The following is a 26,188-nucleotide window of genomic DNA, read 5'->3' as shown; positions in this document are numbered from 1 at the left end:
ATCTACTGTGGCAGGATGCTGGCACACTACTGTACAAAAAGGTAGATTAATTTACAGGTGAAACATACTAACTGAAGTTTTTTCAGTTTCTAAGCATATAAGACTAGGCAAGCCTTTCTGTGATGGAATTTGTGTAAAAGACAATTCTTATTTTTTCCTCTTCAGACAACAGTTTTAAAAATCATATCCCACATAATCTAAAATACTCTTTAGTATCACTTCTGTATGCAGGAAAAGGAAGACTTGAGTACTTGCTTACAAGGGAAGGAAGTTGTGGTGTTCAGCATATACTTAAGGCTAAGTGTGTGATTAATTTTTCTGAATATTTGGGTTTTATAATAGGAATGGAGTACTGTACCTGCTCTTAATTTTTTGTCAAAAGACTTAAAGCTGTAATTTGCAGATATTTCTTATATAAAAATAACTGCAGAGTGTTAATATAAAAGTTAACTTATACCTGGCTGCAACATTACTGGTGTAAGTATTTGCTATGGAATCTTAATTAGTTTCACCCTTAACAGCTTCATCTATTGAGATGAAAGAAACTAATATCTGCTGGAACTGTTGAATGAAGGGCTAACCATATTAGAAAGGAGCAGTTATAAACAGGACTTTTCCAGCTGCCCTTGCTAATAGGCAATTCTAAAATAACAGTGATGTGTGTCTTAAGTTTCTGCTAACAAAGCTGATTTCTGACCAGAAGGCTAGAGTATTCTTTTTCATCTATTAAGCCCTGAAAGTGACAGTTCTTCTTCATATCCCTAATATTTCCTTTTCAGCTCACCAAGGCCAAAATGTCATCTTTTCTTGTAAAACAAAAAATCAAAGCCAAATGGTTAAAATGCAAAGTTTTGGTTAAACAAACAGTCAGTATTTCAGTGGTTTTATCTGCAGCCTGCAGAGCAACTAAACAAAGCCAAGATATTGTCCATCTCTTTGACAGACAAAGAGCCTCAGAGGTCCAGAATGACATGCCCGGGGCTGGCACGTGATTAGAGTAATTAAATTAAATAGCAGGAAACATGTTTTCCATATGCCATTGCCTGGCCACACACAAACTGTAACAGTAAATCTTTTATATTACATTGGTTCAGGGAAATGTATAACCATTTTAAAAATGCGTGATGCCCACAAAAATAAAGGGGATATAGTAGCATATTCAAAAGGCTCCCTGGCTTCAGTCATTGGTCTAAAGTGCCAAAAAAGGTAATTCCTTATTTATTTATTATTGAAGGTGCTGCTCAAAATGCCCTGAGCATGTGAATGTTCTGGATGCATTACCAGATTTACAGTGGAGGGTAGTGCTGATGCTCCAGATCGGGGGGAAATAAATCCTTCCACTAAAGTGATGAGAAACATTTTAGTTATCTTCCCCACTGAGATCCTAACATATGCCTGTCAGTCTTTTACAACAGTTAGACACTACAAGCATGCATTTTAAAGGAATTTTTGTTTCAGTTCTATTTTCCACAGCAGTATGACTCAAATTTGTTTTCATGGCCAGTTGTTAGAAAAGTCAACATGGTTATCCATGCTATAGTACAGTCAGAAGGGTTGGTAGTCAGTGGGATCATCTGTCATCCTTGAATTTACTTGTCACTACACTCTTAAGATCAACTAGAACACTCACTAATCTATTTCCGACTCATCTTTCAGTGGTTGATGATGCCAAATCAAATCTCTGGTATTTCTGTTGTGTTGTGATTTTGAACAATAGGGAAAAGGCTGCAAATCAGTTTGGAAGAAGCTATTAATCAATGAGGGCACATATTTAAATGCCCAATCCTTGGGATTCTTAGGAGATGACATACAAAACACTTCCTATAAATGAGAAATTCTGAAGACTGCACAATGCTCTTAGCATGAAGACTATTAGGAATTCAGAGAAAATCATCACAGCACATTAAAAGATGTCCATTGAAAGCAAATTTAAAATGTATCCCACCCTTTCCTGAGGAAATATATATTGGATAATTTTATAAACATTTTAGATATTCCATTTTCACTTTATCTACCTCCTTGACCCAGAAAGCTCAGAGATGAAACAATGGTGACTTCAGTGTTTCTGATTTCAGATCCACCACTGAGCTACAGTATTAAGTTTATTAATTGATTCTATTCAACTAAATCAAAACAAAAGCTTCCAGCTGGAAAAATAAATGTCAATTTATATTTGAAAAGTAGTATAAAAGATGATAAAACATTGATACTCTTGGCTCAATCTTTATCAGTTATGGTACTTCTCAGGTTATTGAAGTGAGATTCAAGATGTAGTCATATGGAGAATTAAAAATTTAGATTTTTTTTCTTCTACTCCTTTAAATGCTTTCTTTAGTAACTAATCTCCATTGTTTGATCAGGAAACTTGTTTAACAGCAAATCTAATGAAAGGAGACAATTACAAGAGAGCAAAGACTAACAACTCATTTTGGTAGTAGCTGAGAGAGCTTTTTTTTTACCTTTCTTTAACTGTCTGAACTCTTCTGTTCTCTGAAAGCATCAGTGCACTTCAACTTGAATTATTTAACCTGAACTTTCTATATAGTGGGCTAAACCAGTCAGTTAAAAGGCAAAGAAGTTAATCCCTTGTTACCATGCTGTTTTCTGAGAACAAGGACAATGGAAAAAGTACTTTGTACCAGGTAGAAATCCAGAGCCTCTGGCTGAAGTAACATTCTCAGGAGAGGACAGAGTTGCTCTCTGAGCCAAGGAGGGCTCATGGCCCTTCCCAAGGGGATCTTTTACATCTTCTGATTGTCACAAATGGGACAAATCTGAGAATTTGCCAGAGTTCCCCTTGCTCGTACACAAGGGGACACGTACATGGATAGGCTTGGGAGGGAGAAGGGGCTGGGGAAGCATCTGGGTAGGAGTCAATCACTGAAGGGGAAAAAAACACTGTGGTAGCTTTGGGTATAGTTCTGATTTTGCTGCTCTGTCTTTCACCTTTTGGTGCTCTTCCACCATTATCCCCTTTTAGGGACACAAGCTTTATGCTGTGAGGAGACTCCACCCTGTGAGCCATCACAGCTGCTTCAGTGGCATAGAGAAGCTATGGCCTATAGAGAGAACTTGGTAGCATTTCTTTGCTCTTATAATGCTGTCTTGCACTTAGACCTATGAAAGCACAAATCCAGTCCAGTGGCTTCTGCCAACATCAAAGAAATTCAGTTTTGCCCTTGGTGATGCCCTTGGTGAACTACTCAGACCACAGAGCTTGGACAGTTTCATTTTTTCTGTTCTAATTTTTATTCCTTGTTCCAATGAGGAATTGAGGCCTTGAGGACCTCCTCCAGCACAGCACTTCTCAGAAGCTATGCTACACAGGGATGGAGCACAGCAGCACTAATGACTGCCAGCTGTTCACTGCTGATGCCACAGCACTGGAACAGAGACCTGTGGAGAAGGCAACGCCTGAGGAGTGAGTCTGGTTTCTAGTAGGAGACAAGTTGTGAGACTTCCCAGCTTCTCCTTTTGCACAGTCAGCTGCATGGCTAAAAATCCCCTTGTTTTTTTTAGGCCCAAGTTCTTAGCTCAATGGATGAGCTTTGTAACAAATAGCAAAACACATACATGTGTGTATGTGTGTGTGTGTATATATATATATACATATATATATATATATATGGTAATGTACATAACCCACCCTAAGTACCTGTCTAAGTTCATATTCAGCCTTTTGTGATGACATTAAATGTGCACTTGGCCACATCAGTAAGATAGAGAACCAAACACTGACCTCTGTCGTTGCCAGCCAAGTTCACAGAATCCTTTCAAACTTAAATGATCCACTCACTCATGGCCTCTAGGATTGGGTACTGATGACCAAAATTATGAGGGAAGCTGTCTTGTGGAACTGTTTCTCAGTTGTGACCACCTGCATCTCACCTTTAGAACAGCAGCTTCACATATGCTGTGCTCCTGTGGGTAAGACATCCCACCAGGCTGAACCCACTGCCTCTTCTCTGACCCAGTGTGTTCCATGCCAACTGATTTTGCAGCCTGAAAGCATTTTGAAAGCCACTAAAAGAACTTGAAAATTAAAATGACTTAATGGGCTTTCAGTCATTTTCTTCCATTAAAAGATGCAGACAAAGGGCCAGAGAAGTCAAAGAAAGGATTACTTCTTTTACAGGAGGGTCCAAACAGTGACATATAATGGTATCTAAATTGAAAGCAGTCAATGGACTTGGGAAAATGAGCAGCCTGCCTGGTTAGTGCATTATCCATCAACACAGGTAAGTAACAGTCCCCACGCTCATTCTCGGCCTCTTGCTGAGGGAACAGATCCTGCTCCTGTTTCTTTTTTCTTGCTGGTCCTGAGCTGCCTGTGCCTGTGTTCTCAGAGCCTGCATCAGAAGGGATGGGGATTGTTATGAAAAAAATTCCTCACCAGGACAAAGGGTAATGCTGTGTGTATTTTAACTGAATAATTAGCATCGTTAATGAGACAAAATTACCTGCAGAAAGGGCCAAATCAGAGCTATGGATGGCAGTTGTCCTTGGCCTGAACCCATGCTGATGACACCTGTATTCAGCATTCCCATCTTTATTTCTGTCAGAAACAGTAGTAGGGAAGCTTTGAAGATCTCCACAGAAAGTCAGTAGCTTCAGTAAACTGAAATCTATGCAGAAACTTATAGGAAACTACGACAAAAGACCTCTACAAATTTAGGAAAATTGTGAAAGCCAAGAAGTTTTAAGAAAGTAAGGAAGATGCCAAGAGATGCTGTTGGGCTTGGGTGCCTTTGATACCCTAAGACAAGGTGTCAAAATGGCCGAGAAGTCAGGAAAACCAGACCACTACCTGTCCCTGTGTGCAGTCAGGAAGCTGAGTGATGGAATTATGGTCTCTGATGTGTAGTAACTCTTAAGCTTTTATTTTCAGTAGAGAAAGATCTAGGCGAACAAGCCTTAGAAGCAGCTGGTCTCAGTAGTTGTCCCTCTGCACACAGCAGGAAAGCATTTCCCAACAGTGCTTCTGCCCTGTGCTCCTTCTGGGTCTGTTCAGTAACAGAGATGTGCTTTAAAAATCTGCAGGCTGCCACCTAAAAACGATCACACTGCTCTTATTGATGGGAGCAAAAGGAAAAGACTAAGGAAGGAGTGTGAGACTGAATCCTCCATGCTGTACCAGCTGCTTTACAGAGAACCTGAGCAAAGCCTTCTTTAGCCCTTGCTGTTGCTGCATTGCTGCAGTCTCAGAGCTGTGGTTTGCACAAGACCCTTTGCTGAGGAAATACTGGCAGTATGAACAGAAACACCTCCTTGATCCCCTGGGGATCCAAGGGTCATGGGCCACAACATGAGAGGAGACAGATTATGCACTGCTTTCTGCATTAGAGCACCTATGTCTCCAAGGCATTTGGACTGAGCTGCACTTCCATGACATTAAACAACGGAGCTTTATGAAGATTTAGCCAGCAATATACTGAGGAGTGCATTAACTCACTCTTGTATTTTAAAGGAAGGAGAAAAATGAAAACTTGTGCATGTGCACATACAAATGCCTAACAGGGAGAAAGACATTCAGAGGTCAAACTAGAATTCTTTCCAAAATGAAGCATTTAAAGAAGCAGCTTTCCAAGAACACGTAATCCTCCTCAATTACAATATTAATGAAACTTTGTGCTGTAGGATACAGGAAATTATAAATTGCCCAAAGGTATGAAATTAGTATCATCTAACTTTCAAAATGTGCAGTGATAATTACTGGGATCTGAACTTAGGGGCTTTTGATTCACGCTAGTTATGTAGCTCTGACTAAGGAATTTTGCCTAGTGTTGCCTCAGTGGTCTCCTGACATTCTGCTTTCTCTGACAAATTGGAGCAATAACAAAAGTATCCAGGTGCTATATCTTAAGTATTTGAAAGAGGAAAAAAAGCATAAAATCTCTTGGATCTAAAAATAAAGCAGTGTCAATATTATTCCATTCCAACAATAAAATGAAATAATTTTGTTATATTGTAATGCTACATGGTAAGTCAGACAATTCAGTTCTTAAATTACCTTTGTGATAAAATGTTATTGCCTTCTGTAACTGAAATTTTCTGATAAGAAACAAAAATGATTCATAATAAATATTGAAAATTATTAAGGTTAATAGATTTGGCGCTTCCTTAAAAAGATGTATCATTTTCTCATCCAACTTGAAAAGAATAATTACTTATAATTATTCACCTTATTATGTACTTTTACATAGAATTAGCATTAAAAAAAGAATTATTCTTCCTGTAATATAGTTTTTAAAGACCACAGTGAGAAACTTGATAGAAATGAACAGGCCCTTAAGAATAAGGCTGAGAACAAGCAGGCTAAATATTCAGAGGCTTCCCTCCATGTAGACAAAGGAAACATTTTCACAAAATAAATCCAGCTACACAGCACTCCACCTCCTTGCTCCATCCACACTATATTTGATCCCAGAAATCACAGAGCCACCTTGTGTTGTGTAGGGGTTATACTGGGACTGTGCAGTCCCAGGCTTGAGGAAGGGTAGGGAGGTGCAAGGTTAGTGTCTCTCTTACTGGCTGCAAAGTTAAAGGAAACAGCTAAGGCAGCCTACAAAAAAAAAAAAGAGATTAATGGACATAAGACTGCAGTGGCAATCTTATTTAGGAGTGAGGAGAGGGGAGTGCACTTTTATTTGTAAGTCTGACATTGTCCAAAACTTACATTTCCATTTATCCTGAACTTCACAGTACTTCTCAAGGCCAAACATGCTATACCCATCCTGGAAGGATCAAGTGTGCAAAGGGATACTTTTAACATCATATCCTCCAAACAATCTCCCTCGTATTTCAGGGCTATGTACTGTTAGGAGTCAACACAGTTACTTCAAGACAGCTATGGAAAATGAAGTAAAACACATGCAACAAAGACTCCACAGCCATATCCAAAACATCTCACTTAATCAGTTAATTAAGGCACTGGATCACTTACAAGGAAGTATCTGGTCTGTCAAAACAACTCTAGTGCCTAAGGCCCCCACGTATCACAGCAAATCATATTGCTGAATGATTTCAAGTTACTAAGGGGACTCCTTTCAACTCTCAGCTCCTGCTTAAATTATCCTTGGGTGGCTGCAGCAGATGTGTGTGCCTACAGGTAGCTGGGGAAGTTGTTCTGTACAGGCTAGATGAGGTCTGGGGCCACAATCAAAATAAGCAGGAGTGTGACGCTCAAGCTCAGCAGATGGAGACCAGAAACTGGCACATGCCTGAAGGATGCACCTTCCCAGTCCAGAGTGTGTGTGTGAGTGAGAGCATGGCTGAGGAGCCCAGCTTTTCCACTGGCTATGCAGTTCGAGCTAATCCTATTTTTTACCTTTAAATCTTAATCTAAGTTAGGCTGAATTACAAGAGGAAAAAAAAACCCAAAAACAAATGCAAAGCACAAAGTCTATCAAACACAGCAGTAATATTCCACAAACTGTATTATTGTTCTAGCCCAGAGAAGATAATTTCATCCAGGATGCTTGTCTTCTGTTTGCCTGACCAGTAATTCAGCAGATGGTGTTCTAAACTATATTCTTTCACCGAGAAATGAGGTACAGAAGCTCCGTTACCACCCAGATGATGGGAACTGCACAAGGAAATCAGAAACTAAACAAATAAATGAAAATCAAACAAACATTTCTTAAGTGGATAAGTAGGACATGCTGCTAGCAGGACAGAATACAATAAGGAAATTAACTCGGCTTAGCTAATTTTGGCTGCAAATTGTGAAGTATTCATAAGGGGGAGAAATAACTAAACATTTTTAGATTGCTGCTTGGGACTAATGTTTATAGATTTTTACCTCAGAATTCCAGTGAAGATAAAAACAGGGTATAGTTGGCTTAAGTAACATAGAGTAAGTCTTAGTGATCTTGAATGATAATGATGAATCATGATAATGAAGATGGAATGAAGATAGTGCATAAATGAGTGGTGGTAGTGCCTGAAGTGCTCCTGCTTTGCTGAAGCATTCAGCTTTTAATCCTATTTTGTTAAAGCCAGAAGATGGCAAAAAGGATAATATTACAGTATCTACATTCTAGTAATGTGTGTCTGAGTATGTAAATATTACGAAGGGTTTTCCTTCATATATTAGCAATTACTTCTGAACTGGCAACTATCAGCTATACTGGCTACATTTTGTGGACAAAGGGACAGAATAAACAACATATACTGTTAAAAAAAAAAGAATTACGCATCATTCTGGGCAAAAACAAAGCTTGTGAATTGTATCAAATTATGATTATTTTCTTCATTATGGGTGCTTTGATCCATGGTAAATAATTTAGGAAAAAATCTAGGTGCAGTCTCCAACACAGGAACGTTGTAAATTGAACACATCTACGGCTGCTCTTATAATTCTAAGACAGATATTTAAACAAAAGGCAACTCAATCAAATCTCTGTTGTGAAAGCATGATTTACAAAAAGACATAGGATTCAAAATATATTATAAACAATAAGGCAAGCAGTACAATGTTATACTGTTAATGCTTGTTTTAAGCTTTCCTCAGCTAAAACTTGACCTTTTATCTATTTTTGGGGGTTTTGTTACTGATGAAACATTACTTAGCTGCTAAAACAGTGAAAATAATAAAATCTGATTTACAGAACTATTTATTCTTATATATTCATGTTGTTGAAACATAGATTTTATTTTAGTTAAAGTTACACCAGAATCAAAGCTGCTTAGAGCCTTTGGGAATGAAATGAACATTTATAAGAAGTAGAATGCAATAGTTTGCCAAACTCTTCTGGTAGCAATAATTCAGGTACTGTAGCAACAGGGACTGTTATGCAGTACAAGCTGTTTCTCTCTCTATAGATCCTAAGCAAAGTTCAGGAAATGTCACAAATTATTTAACATCTTCATGGAATTTCTCTACAGTAGGACTTCACTGTCTCGTGCAATTGCTTTAAAGTCTGCCAAGTTCATGAATTCCCTCTTCCCCAGCACATTTACAGTTAGACTAGTTTTGCAAAGGTCTCGAAGAATATCAAAGTGGTCAGTACAAGCACATTTTCAGATCAGAGGTGTAGGCAGGTTTTAGAAATGTTTTAGAAATGCAAATTATTACAATTCATCTGAATTTTGGATAATTAGAAGCTGAGGAACTGGGATTCACTTCTACCTTTCCTATAAGGTATGATCACATGTTCAAGACAGATGCCATGATGAGAAAATGAGCATGCAGCAATACTATTCCACATTCAATAAAACTTATAATGGCTGATGTAGGATAAAACAAGAGACCAAAAAGAAAGACTTTGTGTAATTATTGTAAGAATAGTGTAATAAAATCCTTGCTCCTGAAAGTTTAAATTGTTTCAAGAATGCGTAGCAAACATATTTGGTTATTATACAAAACAAAAACACCACTAAGTTACCAAATTTACACAAAGTCAAATATCTGGAAGGGGATCTTTTAAAAAAAAACTTTATTTGAGAAAGGAAGAGACTTATATCAGAAGGCAAAAAAAGGGAACATACAAACAGAATATATTTACAACACAAAACAAGAGATCACCTCTAAGGGTGTAAATTATAATAAATACAGTAGATTTAAAATGTAAGAGACAATAATCAATTAGAAATGTGACTGTTTAAACCCAGTTTTCCTTTTCACTGGTTCCAGGTAGTTTCTCTTATTTTAATTTTATCCAATTTGAAAGATTGTGAAATTAAAGTACACTAATGTATTGGGGTTTCTCACCTGAATGACATTATAAAAATATCTTTTGACTTCTGTGAATACATGTCTTTGAAGTGATATTGTACAAAATTCTTCTCAAATGCAAATTTCTCCCCAAATGTATTTTAAAAGATGCACTATCCCTTTTTGATGAGGCTGAAGTCAGATTTCAAAGAAAATTAAAAATGTACAGAATGGAAAACACATAAAATTTCATTTTAATAGCCTTCACTTTTTGAATGTAAATGTAATTTTTTTCATCCAGGATGGAGAAAGATTTCTGTTCAAATATGAAGCACACATAAAAATCACCTGTGTTTTTCTCAATTAAATATTTTTCTATCTATTGAGGCCTTTCATGCTAACAGCAACTATTTAATAATTTGTTTGAAGACCTTCTAGGAAAAAGGATAATGTATCTTTAGAAGTTGCAACATTTTAGAAGAGATTGAATAGTATTAGAACATAATGTAAACAACACATGCTAATAACATATTTTAGAACAATTTCTACATTTGGCAAAACAACTATCTCTTTTGAAACTGGATACTGCACCTTAAAATACCTCAGCTTTAGAAATATAAATATTTTTAATAGAAAAAAAACCTGACAAGGAGTCCAGGTCAGTTTGGGATTATCCATATTAAAGGGGATCTTAATACAATGAATCTTTAACTAGCTTAACAAAAGTAAACCTATAAAACAAGGTAAACATATCAAAAGGGAATATGAAGGAAATGTTTCACTGGAAAGCTTCCTTAACAATTTCCCTACTCGCTTTGTTATTTTCTTTGACAATAAATCAATTCATAGAGTGCCTTTAAAAACAGAGGGAGCGCTGCCCCGTCCCCCCTGCCCTGCATTCCTCAGCACATGAATCACTTGGGCTTCCTGTTTCCATAAGGCATTTCCTGCCCCCCCTCCCGAAATCACTTTTCTGCAGGAGAACAGCAGGGACTTGACAAAGTATCGACTTAAATAAACAGGGCCTTGCACTGCACCCAGCCTTGCTCTGCGGCTGTAAGGGATGGACGGGGATGCAGCTCTCGGGCTGCACACACCACTGCGCCTTTCAGCCCCGCCTCAAGCACCCAGGCAAGATGAACCTGCCTTTTGGCAAGCTGGCATTTTATACACAGTTCTTATTTTAGGATTTGTCCATGAGACTGTTGGTAAAGGTTATGGGACATTGTATGATTAGTCTTCATTAAAAAAATAAAATAAGTGATTGGATATCAGATGGTAACAATAACAGTTCTGTGCTTTTCGTGCAATGTCCTAATAACTGACTGGAACCTAATGCTGCATTTTGCTTCTCACCAGTACTTGCATCTGCTGCATTTAAGGATGTCTCTGCAGACATTATCATCAAGTAAGACAGAATGAAAAATTAACCAAGCAGTGCAAAAAAGAAAACAATGCAATTTTAAAACAGTGCCTTGCCTTTCCTCTTTATATCCACCTTGAACTTTTCTCTAAACTAAACTTTATACACCAGTCTGGGACCACCAATATAGCAGTCAGTACCTGTCTACCGGGGAAAAAAATACCCTAACAATAACAGTGTTCGAGACTACAGTATGATACAATATATACAGACAGCCGAAAGCAGAAGTCAGAGGATTCAAAATTAGAAGAATGTTTCATCAATCAGGTCTGGAAACTACTTCCAGCAATTGCTGATCTCAACAGGGTAGGTGATACGAGTTCTCTTTCACTAGAACTAAGCAATGTAAGGTAATTCTGGGCTAATACAATGTCTATCAGCTATTACGCAAAGATTTATGTAGAATAGTTGACTGCAATAGATATTTTCTCAATTAGTGGCCATAAGGATGAGCTTCACTATGTTTTCAAGTGTACATACAACACTTCTGCATTTGTTAAATTCTTTGAACAGTAAATCAGGATTTGCTAGCTCAGTGAATCAAAACACAGTTGCTTATCAAAGCCTAGAAAACGCATGTGATGTTCAGATAATAACCTTAATTACAAATCCTGGAGCTAAATCTTTGCCTATTACCTGTTGCATAAAAGCAGCTTGCTCCCCAGATTCCATTTGCTGGGTTTGAACATCCTCATCACTGTCCAGTGGCTCCTCTTTGACTTTCACAGCCCCCACCTGCTGTCCTATTCTGTCATCCACACCAGCACTGCTGCTCTCAGCCCTAACGCTGGCACAGCTGGCGGGAGCTCGCTCTTCCTGCATCGAGTGATCTCCGTGGAGCTCCTCTTCAGCTTCCTCCAGGTGACTGCCAGGCTGCTTCAGCTGCTCAATGGACTTAGAGAGCATCTGCAAAGAGAAGAGGGGAACAAGTCCTGACTCCTTCCACTGATGCCAAACACCAAGAACAGGTGAAACTAAAGTCTCCACAGCAAACTCATGTAGCCATGCACCGTCAAAACATTGATGTACCCAGAAAAAAGAGCAAAAGCTTCTAAGCAAAATGCCACTTTTTATTCTACAGTAGAAAATACCATGTATACTGAGTGCTGTACAATAATAATAAACTAAAAAAAAGGCAGGATAATGAAAAACATGACATATCTGTTAGACTGTTATAGCTGGTAAAAAAGAGGAATTAGTCTTCCTTCACCTTCTTCAAGCATGAATACAGAAATACCATCTTACAGTTAATTTTCCACAACACAAAATAATTAAGGAGCACTAAAATATAAGAAAGCTAGTAATCTGGTTCATATTTTTTATAAGCAAATGAGAGAATTTTCACACAAACATCTCAATTAAAGCATGAAGGCACTGAAAGCCAACTAAGGAGAAGTGACAAAGAGCTGGTGTCAGTGCCCTATCCCATGGAACAAGGATACTACAAGCACATCTGTCCACAACTGGAAGGCCTACAGCCTTTGTGGTGCATGGTACAGGTATTCCAGTTCCAGCAATGAGGATGTAACACAGCTACACAGACAATAGTGGCTTTAGCCCATTGACTGCTATTGTAAAGCTCTGTGGAGGTGCTGGATGCCTGAGCATTGCAATCATGTGCAAGTTTGTATTTTGCTATTAAAGATGAAGCCAATGCATTAAAAAAATAATCCAAATGTAGTCCAAAAACCTAAACTTAAAAAAATCCCCACTTAGTTGAAAGAGGAACAAATGTGAGTAAGAAGTTACAGGGTCAATGAGTAATGATCATTTATTCAACTGGCCAGCTTGGTTTCAAGTAAATACTGTTTTGTATCATCTAAGTCACAATATCCTGAGAGGGAAAAAACACATTTTACCATAACTCTTACATACTTTCCTCTTCCCATGTGCCTCCCCCCCAATCAGTCAAATCTTTCAAACTGAGTTTTAGCTTGTGTTACCTACTCAGTTACTGGATGGCTTCAGGATGTCTGTTTTTGTCACAAGCCATGGACCATCCAGTTTCATTCAGCTTGCTAATACATTTAGAAAAATACCAGGTTGTCATGTAAACTGTGACCAAGAAGCTGCAGCTGGATTTAGGAAATCCCATGCAGTCAACAAGTAGAGTTGAAAGATCAATTTATACAGTTCCAGTTGATGCTCTGATGCATATGCCTCACATCAGTGGAGAAACAAATTCCTCAGAGGAAGCCTGTCTGGCTTCTGTCACAGCAAACCTTCATTTTTGAGGTGTAATGGAAGTTTAATGGCTTACTAAAATGAATATATAAAAAACTCTCTTCATTACTGTACTAACTGGAAAGTCACAACATGAGTATCCTGAATGCTGCAGGTGGCATGCCCTGAACTGGGCAATCCTTACTACTTCAACAAATGTGGAGAATATCCTTTTATTACACATCAACTGAAAAATTTCTCAGATCAAATCCATAAATCTTTTCCAGTTGTTTCTCAGGGGATGACACTGACCAAGAAGTCACTAAAGCTAACTACATGTAATCAGCTCAGGTACACTCCTGCCACACTATTATTATTATTAATATTATTAATTAGTTAACCATCTGTGGGGAGCTCTCTCCACTCCTCCAGTAGGAAGAGAAAGGCAGGTAGGGCTGCATGGCTGGCTGCTAGTGAGCAAATACAAGCTGAAACATCTGTGTGACAGATAATCATATAAACTACAGAAGTCACTGAGGCTGATCCATCTGTAAACCATTCCCTGTGCCAGTTACTTGACACCAGGTGGGTTTTTCTGGAGGGGAAGCCAAGAGAAAATGGGTGCATTCCCACAGCAAAATTAAGACACATATTTAGCTCATTACTTATCTCCTTTCTTTTATGCTTTTGCACTTTTATGTAAGGCTCTTCCTTCTTTACACTGCTGTATGGGTACAGATCTGCTGCTGAGCTTTCTGAGACAACAGATGATGGACTGCAGTAGAGAATCTATGCAGGGATCACCTTCAAACACTTCTTGCATGCAATCAGTGGAGACAACAAGCACAAGTAAGGGGGCTGCAGAGACAGAGTGGCATTTGTGTGCATTTCAATTTGCAGTGTTCCTGTTTTGGAGCTGCTGCCATGCCATGGAACTCAGCAGGTGATTTGCTTCTGATTTCAGCAACAGGAGGAGATCAGCAAAATAAATTTTCTAAAACAGTGTGAAATGGGTTTATATATTTACTCAATAGAGTTTACAAAGTGCATTTAAATTACTTTCTTTACTGCAAAATTTTATTAAAAACATCCTTTACACTCTGACTTTGACCAAGCCTCAGTCAAGGCTTACAGACATGTCCTGTCATATGATGGAGCATCATAAAATTAAGTGGATGGAATAGGGGGGACATGATCCAAAACCTGAAGATCACTTCTGCTGCTCAGACTGCTACGCCACAGCTGACTGCTTTCTCTGCATCACCACCATGCTTTCATATTTGTTGAAGTCTTTTTAAAGGCAGTTTGGCCCCATCCTATTCCAGTAATTATACTAGTAGCACTACTGGGCAGTTCTCCTAAGTCAGAAACATCTCATTTTAAATTATGTCTCCTAGTAGTACTGTATCTGGAGTCATGTGAAGATAGCAGTTTACAGTCAGTATTTCTATCTTCTCTATCTAAAGATGGGTTACACAGCAGAAAATATTCTGAATGAAACACTGCTCAGGTCCTTTCACTGCACAGCTGGATTCTTACACTTAATGCTTAAACCTTTCACTTTAAATCCCCCCTTATCATTTTTTTTCCTGAATTTATCTGTAGGTACATGCAGGACAGTCTTCTCATTTTAATGGGTTTTTTTGTTTGTTTTTTTTTTAAGTGATTGCTTAATCTGAACTTAGTGGGACTACATTTAAAAATAACAACAAAACCCATTTTTATCTCCCAAATAAATTATTTGCACATATTGGTTATATTTAACCAGTATAATTTACTCTTATCACCCATTCCAATTTAAAAAGCCATAAAAAAATGGCTTAATGGTAAAGTAACCTGCATTTTTTTTTCTTTTATTTTCAGGAAATTAAGCTATAAGGGATACGCAAGAGTCAAAGTAAATAATATTAGCAGGAAAGGAAATATTTACAGATATCAACTCCATTGTATAACTGCAAGAGGCCACTAAAAAAAAAAAACCAACAAAATTTCAAACATATCCTAACCTGCTTGCTTACAAAGTAAAATGGAAGACCAAGTACAAATAATCTGGACAATGCAACAGACCATTTTCTAGGTTTTTCAGCTGCAGCCCCTGTCTTTTTCTCCTTTGAAATTGCATGCTCTTGTAAAATACAGTGTTTTAAATAAGATGTCTTTACAAAGAGACAAAACCACAAAGTCCTGCAACAGCCAACCAGTACATTTCCACCCTTAATTAACTGTTCATTTTAAATACGTGGCAGTATTTAAACTGCTAAGAACTCATGTATATTCTTACAGAACTCTTTTTCCCCTTTTCCCCTTATGGCAATCAGATTACTTTGACCAGCTATGTTGTCTGTACATTGTTAACTGCACTGAAAACAATTTGGTGCCTGCTTCCTGTTGTCTCTGTTACTCATGAAGCACAGTATTTCTAAGGGGTGTATTTATCCTTTAGAATCATTCTTCTGCATTGTGGCTTTAACATTAGTTCTCAATAAAGGAGAAAATGCTCTGGGCAATTTCCAGTTCCAAATAGACAACTGTTCCTTTAGTTTTGCCCAAATAATCCTCTGTGTAAGCAATATTTGGATGGATTTCTCTCACCTACAGAAGATGCTAGTCAGATTTGTAAGGTGCAAAGCCAAGATCTCCACGTAATATGTTTAATGAAATTAGATTGATTTACTACTGCTGAACCTGATCTGGTTTTCCACATTCCATTAAATATCATCCAGAGAAGTGAATGAGTGATCTGGGGTTAACTGTATCTTTTTAATATTCCTACTGACGATAAATAACTGTTCTATTTTTTCATTACTAAATCAACATAAATTTCTGTATTATTTTCCATGTTTTATTAAGAGATACTGATAAAATGAGAACACTATCCAAGTACTAATGAATATTCACTTCCTATATATTTTTTACATCACAGATTTGTCTGGTCATCGATTCCCTATACAGAGATGCTTCAAACCAACTGACATCCTGGAACGAAAACTAAAATTCAGGTGTTTCTTATGGAGAACTTAAAATTATCCATACTCCTCCCATAATTTAGAGCACACTACCAATTTCCCCATTATTTTACCCTTTACTTCTGCAATACAGAGAATTTTACCCTTGAAAACAAATCATCAAAATGCTATGAATACACAGTTTAAGAATACAAATAGGGTTCCTGCATTGATCAAATAAAACTTGGCCTCAGTAAAGAGAGTGCTAGTTCAGCTTCAGTAGAGGCAGGCCTTATTCATCATACATGACAAAAATAACTTCTAAAGACAGACGGCTTTGTTCATGTACACTTTACATTATGATTTCTGAGATTTTCCTGAACACAGATTTATGCTAGGAGCTTTGCATTTAGATTAATTACATCAAAATCTCCTTTTTTTCTGCAAGTGGCTGGGCCAAAGCTTTCGAGATACAGATATACACAATAATATACAGATTTTAGGTTTTTTATCGTAGTACTAGTCTTCTGGTATCCAACTGCACTAATTTTAACTGGGGGTTTGGACTTTAGTCTCCCTTTATTGAGCAGAATGAAGATCTGCAATGGTGATCAAAAGGCATTATGAGAAAATAAGCTGTCATTTGGACAGAAGTATATTAAAGCTGACAATGGCAAAGCCAGTCTTCCCTAAGACAAGCTGAGTTCAGGTTACTTCACATTCATTATTAATTCTGGGAAAAGGGTTTTTACCTACTTTTGGAGGAGATGTCAACATTTGCAGAATGTTTTCAGAAGGTCAGTGCACTAGATCCCATAGGTATAAATGTCAGACTTCAGTGGAGACATATACCATTTCCCACATCAAAAGCCTGGCATCTGACAGCTGACCAGAAATAATCCATAGGGGATCTCCTTTTTGTTAGTAAGGACAGAGACACACCTTTTGGCAGTGATTTGTTTCTTTTCAGAGAGTGAATGATCCAGGGGAATCCTTTACCTCTGACCTATGTTAAGATTTTGCTTGTTATCACCCTCACAGCAGCACTGGTTCGCTGATGAAGTATATTTTTTCCACAAAGAAAATAAATGTGGGGTGTTTTTAATACAAGATAACTACAAGAACAATGGGGTGGGGAAAAACTGGTTCTCTTCCTCTTTTTGTTGTTACACCTATAAGTAAACCAAAGAGATCTGACCAAAACCAGTTTTCAGGGAGTGCTGACATACCCTATCATCTTAGCTCAGGACAAACATTCAAATTGTGGGCTCAGTTGAACACTAAAGACTTAAGTACTTGAAGTCCTAAATGTAAGGAATAAAATGTCAAGAGAAATAGAAAACAAAAAAGAAGATATTAATTTGCTCTAAGCTCTTGATCAACTAGCATTTCAAAGTCTTGACAGTTTGAAATGGTTCTGATCTTTATTACCAAAACTTTTAAGATCTTTGAGTATTCCTAATTAAATAAAACCTCTGCATTTTTCATGACTGAAAAGGCAGTAATTATACCTCTGTGCAGATTTCATTATACAGTCTATGAACAGAAGAGTAAAGGACAGAACAACACAAAAAACCAAGTTCATTTGTTCACCTGATACATGCCCAATCTTATCCTAGGAAATAAAATACTGGGTTGCTTTCCTACCTGGTCTAGAATAACTACTGTTTACAGTTTAAAATAACTATAACTCTGCTTTGCAGAGTTTGACTGTAGAGCTGGGCAAATTATATAATGAAAAAATAATTTCAACTCTGAACAGAGGGAAGATTTAAGACTGAACAAAGTATATTCCATCACAGTAGTAGAGTTCAAAAACCTTATGTAGTCACAGGCGATCAATTTGAATTTTTAGCTAAAAGGTTAAACAATATAGCTTTAAAGTCACTATTTAAAAGCTACTCCATGATTTGACCTTTTTTTTCACTCTCTTGTCTATTGGCTACCCTGAAATTCCAGCTTTTAAAAATCAGGTTCTCTAAATACCTAAGGAAGCCCCCTGGCTTTCTGTGTCCTTGTGGAGGACTGATACACGGTTAGAGCACTGACATTTTCCAGTACTATTCATCAAAATGACTCTTCTGAGAATGGAGAAGAACCTAGATGCTGCAAACTGTAAAGCCCAATAAACCACACACACCCTCAGAAAACCCACTGCTTCTCTGGCTGCAACATGATCTCATTGCTCCTCAGGTATTTGCTGCTCTGAGGAGTTACTGTGCTCCTGAAGAAGGCTGGCTGCTCTGGCAGTAAAGTAGGCTGAGAAGCTCTTGGGGCAAAGTAGGTTTTAGAGGATCAAGGCAGAGAGAAGCCCTAGAATAGATTTAAATTTTCACTATCTGCATATATGTGTAGCTTATACTGTACAGAATAAAAACTAGGTTCAACAGTTTTGTCTCTTCATCACAAAGAACCACGTGAGAATGAAGACATCTTTCAAGTATGAGAGAGAATTATTCTCATTATTGTGTATTTTCATTGTAGTTCAACTGAAAAAAAAGATGTTACTCAAACGAGCATTATCATAAACCAACTCCCATCTTTTTACTTCCTTATCCAGTCTAGCTCTTGTAAGATGCAATGCACTCCTAGTCCTATGTGACTAGAAATATATGGTTATGTGCATCGTTTAATTTTCACACTGGGGACAAATGTTCACATATGCCACAGCACATACCCCCAAATGCTATGTTAGAATTTATATCAATAAGCATATTATCTAACAAAAACATGTCAGTGGGTTCTTTGCTTTGAGAGGAATGCATGAACTGATGGGTTTGTAGTACAAAGACTCAGTACTTTACCAGTTAAAAATTCTTTTCAGACAATTGAGGGAAGGTGAAATATTTTCAAAACCTGAGGCTACAAGATATACATATGCCGTCTTGATTAAACATATGGAATGCATACTCAAAGAAAAGCCAACTGGAGTCCTAGTTGAGTAATCAAAACACCCAAGCTGAGAGGGTTAACATGCAAGGATCAGCTCTGAACTTTGAAGTTTTCTGGTCTTCATTTTTCCTAATTAAGACAAGATTTAATAACCAAACCACTGTACAAACTATGTACTTAAACTCTAGGTTTGTTTCTAATTTTGTTGGGAATTCTTAGTAGATTCCAAAGAATCAGTAACCCCTGGGAAATTCACCCAGTAAGTAAGGTGGATTTCTTTTTTTTTCCTTAGGTACAAAAGCTGAACATCCACTTTTCATCTTTTCTTCTTTGATATTGACTCTTATATGTAGTTATTGAGTAACACTAAAACAAAAGAAAACAACTAAAGATACATAATTAATATCTTTGTAATACTAGTGGAGCTTCAGCAAACAACTTGTGGAAAGCTGTGTACTAAGTGCAGGAAAAATATTCTCCAAATAAAATCATGTAATTACTTGCATATCTTAATTTCAGAGCAGGTAACAACTTGATTTTGTTGTAGAAGTATTCCTTCTTGATAAATCTATTTATATTCTGCTGCTCTTTTTTTATTAATAGATTGCTCCTTTTCTTCTTCCCCCTGCCCCTGCTCAGAATAAGGTGTTACACTACAGGGAATCTTGTACTACACAATTCAACTCTGTGTCAGATGTCAGAACAGCACATTTTTATCTTTCTCCTAATATGGTCATTTTATATCACCATATAGGTAGCAAACTTTCATGTTACTCGCAGAAAGAAGTCAGTTTGATAAACAGTGATGAAAACTTTCTCCAGAAGTTTAGTAAGTTTCTTAAATAAACCTAATAAACTCAATCAGCAGATTTGAGTTCAAATGAGTTATCGATTTATGCAACATACTTGCCCAAAATGAGAATGGTTTTAATACAATGCAAAAGCAGCAAGTGGAGTGAATGCTGCAGCTCAGAAGTACACATGCCAATTTTTAAGGCATTATTTACTATTCAACAGGAAACCACCTGTATGGTACAACTGTAAGCTGCTTTGAACTCTATTTTGTTGAATTGTAGCCTATTTCAGAAGCTTAAAATTAAGATCCATATCAATACACGTATCAACGTTGCATAAACATAAAAGATACTCCTGCAAGAACCCCTCTACTGTCCCTGATGACATGGCACCAATAAATAAACTTCCTTCTTAGTTTACCACCTTTAAATTTATTGGAAATTCTTTACTTTGGGAACTCACCTTATTCATGTGGATCTGCTGCTGGTACTGTTTCTGCTTCTCCAAAAATTGCTGATGCTGCTGCTGGATGACCAGCTGGGCCAAAGTACTCTGAGGAAGAGGAGCTGACTGGGTTCGGTTCAGTGGCCTGTGCCGAGGCAGTTTGTGGGCAGCTCTTATGCCAGGTGAGACTCTCTCCTTTGCTGCTAAAGGAGACTGTGGATGGAGAGGAACCGCTCCTGCAAAACAGGCACATTTCACTCCCCTGTGAAAAACAACAAACTAGTAGCTCTAACAGGAGAGAAAGCTTTCAGTAAGAAGAGGGGTGTATATTGCAGAACTCTGCATCTGCACTGATGCAGTGGGATGTGTACCACGTGCTTCGCCATGCTGGGAAGTTCAGCTGCTGCAAAAGAATGTGATGAAGTAATCATTTTCTCTTTTCTGTAATCATTGAATTCTTTCAGGCTAACAGACAGGAACAGAATCACTAAAATGGAAAACAAAGGTACTGTCCTTTGTTCTTCCACCCTTCCACTTTTCCCAACAGTTAGGATGTATGGTATCTGTATTTAAACTAACGCATTTAGTTTAAACAGAACACAAATGTCTTTAAAAACATCTTAAATTAGTATCGCTGGAGCTTTGATCATTACCAGTCACAAGAAGTTTTTGCTGTCTCATTTGTTCTTTCAGTAACAGATGCTGCAAGAGAGCTTGGTGGCTGCTATTTGGCTTTCCCTCCAAAGCAATGTGAGGATGAGTTGACGACGGAGGAATGTTCCCTCCGTACTGTCCAGCCAAGGCCACTCCTTGTCTAAGCGATGGGCTCTCCCCCTTCTGCTTTTCTTTGAATGACGACGAAGCCTGTCAAAGAATAACAGCATTGGTGACTGCTTTTCAGACAAGTGGCCAGTTATATCTCTGCTTGGTTAGATGGTTTTATGTCATTCTTTACAATAGCATACAGAAGAAAAGGTTAACATCCCTATCTCACACTTTGAGTGTGAGATGGAAAGGAAGAACATGCCAGTTAAATGTAATGCTGTGAGAAACTGAGTAAAGAAACCAGCTGAAAAAAAAATCAGTAACAAAAGCCAAAGCATAAGGAACTACTAGTTAGAACATTACTAATGAAAGGATGGGGCCTATCCTTAAAATTCCTAAAGACCTTCCCACAGCCTTCTGCAAAGGAAACTAGAGTATCAGAGGAAATAGTTTGTACTGAGTTTGGAATAGGCAAGGCTTGGTTTTTGACATAACTTTCCATCACACAGCAAGCCAATCAGCAAAACAAAATAGTTACCTGTAGTAGTGGGAAGCTATTACTTTTCCTGGAGCACTCCCTGACTCCCTGAAGGACAGCACAAGTGTAAGTTTTACCCTTTGCAAAGTAAACTTGTACAGTTAAACTCTCGTCTACAGAATCATCAAGAGCTGTTGTATGTGTGTGGCATTTTGAAGTGCCCTATAAATTGCACAGTCATTGATTTAAGGCTTTTAGAAGTTTTGGCCCTTCAGTATTGCAAATGTACTTTACATTTCTTCGTTCTTTGCCTAATAAAAAGAATATCTTGAAATGGCAGTTCAAGCAGAATAGCAATTTTTACAGCAAGAATAATAACCTAGTAGAAATACGCATGTTGAGGCTTGCAGATAACCACCTATGGTATGTCATGGTAAAAACAGTATCTCTGATAATCTGAATTCCATAAAATCTAAACCAAGGTTTTTGCCAATATTTTTTTTTGGTGCATGCTTACTTCACACTGCTATCACCCTCCCCTGGAAAACAAACACCAAAGTAAACTTTACATTCAATTTGCAACTGCTTTTTCTAGTAACAGAAATAAACATTACTTGCATAAATCAACCCCTTTGTTTTTTCTAATGCCAAAAGTAATATTTGGTGCTAGCTGGCCACATCAAAAGCTTATAAGATTTGAATGAGCAAATGAAACATATTTTCATTTCTTTTTAATGTTATAAATTTACTTTGAAGCTAGTTGAAGCTAGTTGTATTTTTGTGAAGTAGCTAAGAAACTTTTAATGATATCCTCTGAAAAAGTAAGCACTACTTTTTATGATGTTCAATTTTTTCATCCTGTAGAAACAATAATTTGTTAAGACTTCTAGAAAACTTACTTAAGGCTTAATGTTCTTTGTAAAGTTGTCTACCTGATGTTAAAATGTTAGATTGCAGCAATATATTACTGCTAAGAACAGTAAATGTATTGAAAAATCCATAAAATAACATGGAACTTTGACTTGAAACTACATTTAGCACTGGAATTAAGTAACATTATTACAAAACATAGTGGATCAAATAGGTTTTATTTTTACTACCTCCACTGAAACCCCTAGTTTCTTCTTAGAAGTAACCAATTCCCACACTGTTATATAGAACGACCATATATCAGTATTTTTAGGGGTTTTTTTTGTTGTTGGAAAGTAGGTAAGTTTTGACCAGTAGCAAAAATTTTAAGGTATTTTAGTGAGCTACAGAAATACTTCATTCTTCTCCTACAATGCTCCATCCCAGTTTAGGTCACTACTGGAATCTCATAAAAAGTTACAGATGCTGTAATTTATCAGGTAGAAATAATCATATAATTTAAGCTTTTATACTAAATAATGTCCTCATAACTTTATACTAAATAATCTCCTCATATACTTCTTTCCACATCTGAAATCTGTTATCTGACATAAATGCAATGCATGTGGCCCACACTTAGCTAAGATCCACACTGGCACTTGTCTATTTGAGATCAAGAATGAATACTGCTTTCCAATTGTGCCCTTAAATATCCAGATGTTGCCCAATGCATAGAGAGATCTGGTTCCTACTTGGAATCCCTTATGTTCCAAAATGCTAAAAATAAAGAGAATAATCAGAAAGTAGGTTTTCTGGCAGCAAAGGTATGCAGGAAAGATTGAGATTGCTCACTTACACTGATTTGAGGTTGTATTGCTGGAAGTCCCAAGGTAATGTTGGGCAGAGAAGGGGATGTGTACAGACTCAACAAGTTCACTGATTCATCCTGTATCAAAAGGCGTTGCTGGGAAACCAGATGCTGGAATAAAGGGGAAAAACAACAGAAGTAAATCTCCAAGATTTTCATCTGAGTTATTTTATCCTCATATCCCAATACACTGAAAGCCAATTATGTATCAGTCATTGGTCTGCATCCCAATGGAGTTCCAGATACAGAAAATTACTGTCCCTGTAAAAACACAGTTGATAGTTCTTTTCTTAAGAAAACAACTGATATGTGTCTGGGATTATTCCTTGGTTAGTAAATCAAATTTCCATGCAAAACTGAATACTTGAGGAGTCCTAGAGCATCTTATCAACTTCTCATCAGCTCACCATCAGTTCTTCTCATCAACTGGACTTTCACTCCAGGAAACTCAGTGGGAATTTATCCAGTGATTTAAGGATTATATCCAGATGAATCATGAGTATGGATGTATTAAACCTTTACCATGGTTATTATCATTTTTGTTGTAAGGTATGAAATGTGGTTTTTAACTAGTCCATGTTGCTTGTTAGCCAGATTATGATATGGGGATGTTTCAGGCTCATTATTTACTTCCATTAACATGGAAACTTTGTGTAGAAAGTAAGGCATATAGACACATCTGACATTTAAAATAGTAGACTCTCTCTCTCTCTGTCTGCATATAAAAAAAGCAGCATCCGATCATTCCCTGATGATGGGTTACCCCTCACAGCTTTCTTAATCCATTCAAGTTAAAATCTTTCACACTTCTTTTGAAGACTTGTGATACAATTTTCAAGGACATGGAATCCGGGTATATTTTTAATTACTTTAAAATAAAAACAGACATTCTACAAAGATTACCCTTTGTCTTTCCATAGATTAATTGGGAAGAAACATAAAAAGATTACCACATCAGGAATCCTTTTGAAGCCTTTGCCTTTCTGCTTGAACAGTGATATTTTTCAACATGTGGTCTAGTAGAGTTGCTTGAATTATATTTTCTGTTTAACTCTTGCTTCCCTCCCAGAACTTTGACACAATAAGAGCTACAAAGGTCTTATTAGACTTAGGAACTCTGGCATGATATGGTCCCCAAGGGAACAACATCCTTGAAAAAGAATACCCTGTGTAACAGTATGACACAGTGACTGCTTTCTTCCCAAACAAAAAGCATATGGGACTCCAATAATAGACCACCTCCAAGAGGGATACTGCACACTCGGGCTTTGACTAAAGTAAATATAATAACTTGTCAAGCATGTTGTGGGGAGCTGTAGATTTTCCCCCAGACAAACCTGGAATATCAATTAACTCTGCAAAATACTTCGTGTTAATACAATGCAACTTCAGACCATCAATGAAAAGTGGTTAAGCACAAAAACACAGGATGTTATTCCAAAACATAACCTTCCTCATACAGTTTGTTTGGAGATACGACCTATCACTGAGACAATAACAGTAGAAGTCTATCCCTGTAATTTTCTTTTGGTACCTAGGGAATGTCAACAGATAGCATAGGAAACAAAGAAGCTCCACTTATATATTACATTAATTCCTGGCTAACAGTGTCTTGCCTTGATAACATCCACCTTTGACCATGAATAAATCCACATATGTCAAGACTATGGCAATATTATGGGGGGAGTCTATGAATATTTAAGTGAAAAAGGACAGTCTAATGGGCCTCCTAGAATATAATCAAATTTGTAGCAACTGCAGCATCAATACAGAGCTAGTTGAAAGATTCATGTTTCATTATTGGTTTTTGGTATGCCACTATTACCTTCTAAGATTTGAATTAATAAACATAACAGTGGCAGGGTGTATAGCAGTAAAACACACTCCCACACCAAGGTCAGGCATGATTGTTTCATCAGGCAGATGCAATGATGTTACTTACCACAGGAGTTTTATGTTGAAAACAGGAGTTTATTAGTAAAAGCACCTTAATTTGATTTCTAACACTGCTAATACCATGTCCTTTTCATTTTGGTAAATGACTGATTTTTTTTTTAATATTTTCAGGTAATATTATCCTAAGCATCAGTTCAACCTCATCTCCCAAAATAAATGTAGTTGTCCACCTGCATAGATTAGGATCCTCTGTGTATCACAGAATCCCAGAATGGGTAAGGTTGGAAGGGACCATTGGATGTCATCTAGTCCAACCACCCTGCTCAAGCAGGGCCCCCAGAGGCAGAAGTACATGATCCCAGCTGCAGCTTTTCTTTTTACGTGGTCAACACCACCTTGCAATGGTGGCACAAGCATGAGTTGCCAGCAGAGTCATTGGCAGCACAATGGCTAAGCCACGCCCTTGTCCTACATCTAGACATGATGGTTTAGATTGGCACTGAAATTACCCCGAAGATCAACTTGCCCTGCTTGCTCCTCTGTGTACCTACTCATTAGACCCTGCTTCCTGGTGCTTAAAATAGCCCATCAGCAGAGTTATCCTAGTTATCCTCTTTCTTAAAATAGAGTGCAAGAACTCAGTGTAACAGTGCACGATGATCAACAAGCAACCGTGATGAGTGACCGTACTTTTGTTGTGCTATGGGACCTGCTGAGAAGCAGGGACACCTACGTGTGCATGTTTACATGTACATTTATAGATGACAAGGGGAGGACAAAATGGTTTGGTTTTCATACTTCTCAGTTGTGGAGCTACAATTATCCCAGCTTTCAATATTCACAGTTACTTACACTTGTATTTCTTGAGGCTTTTGGGATGATTTTAAAAAAAATTAATTTAGACTCTCTTCCCATACACTTGACATAAACCTCACCAGCTGGTCAGAAACTTACACATTTTTCCACTAGCCTCTTACAAAGATTGCCTCAAGGAGCTGAGTATTAAAAGCTTGGG

General features: G+C 37.5%; 1 protein-coding gene across 15 annotated transcripts in view; it reads right to left on the bottom strand.

Moving 5' to 3' along the window:
- Window positions 1–26,188, bottom strand: part of HDAC9 (histone deacetylase 9) — a 457,439-nt gene that overhangs the window by 172,865 nt on the left and 258,386 nt on the right. For 11 of the 15 annotated variants that reach the window (XM_085050864.1, XM_085050871.1, XM_085050865.1 and 8 more), the window contains 5 exons: window positions 23,266–23,388; window positions 21,621–21,668; window positions 20,971–21,181; window positions 20,336–20,553; window positions 11,715–11,984 (listed from right to left, as the gene is read on the bottom strand). In XM_085050864.1, the coding sequence (XP_084906990.1) occupies window positions 11,715–11,984; window positions 20,336–20,553; window positions 20,971–21,181; window positions 21,621–21,668; window positions 23,266–23,388 (870 nt within the window). Of the gene's footprint in view, window positions 1–9,420; window positions 11,985–20,335; window positions 20,554–20,970; window positions 21,182–21,620; window positions 21,669–23,265; window positions 23,389–26,188 lie in introns of those variants that run through there. The other 4 variants (XM_085050868.1, XM_085050867.1, XM_085050874.1 and 1 more) reach the window with 2 other exon arrangements.

The sequence above is a fragment of the Lichenostomus cassidix genome, chromosome 2 (genome assembly GCF_008360975.1).
Source record: "Lichenostomus cassidix isolate B80296 chromosome 2, HeHo_3.0, whole genome shotgun sequence".
Taxonomy (NCBI): domain Eukaryota; kingdom Metazoa; phylum Chordata; class Aves; order Passeriformes; family Meliphagidae; genus Lichenostomus; species Lichenostomus cassidix.
Note: the sequence above shows the minus strand (reverse complement) of the source record. Positions and strands in the feature narration are given on the sequence as shown.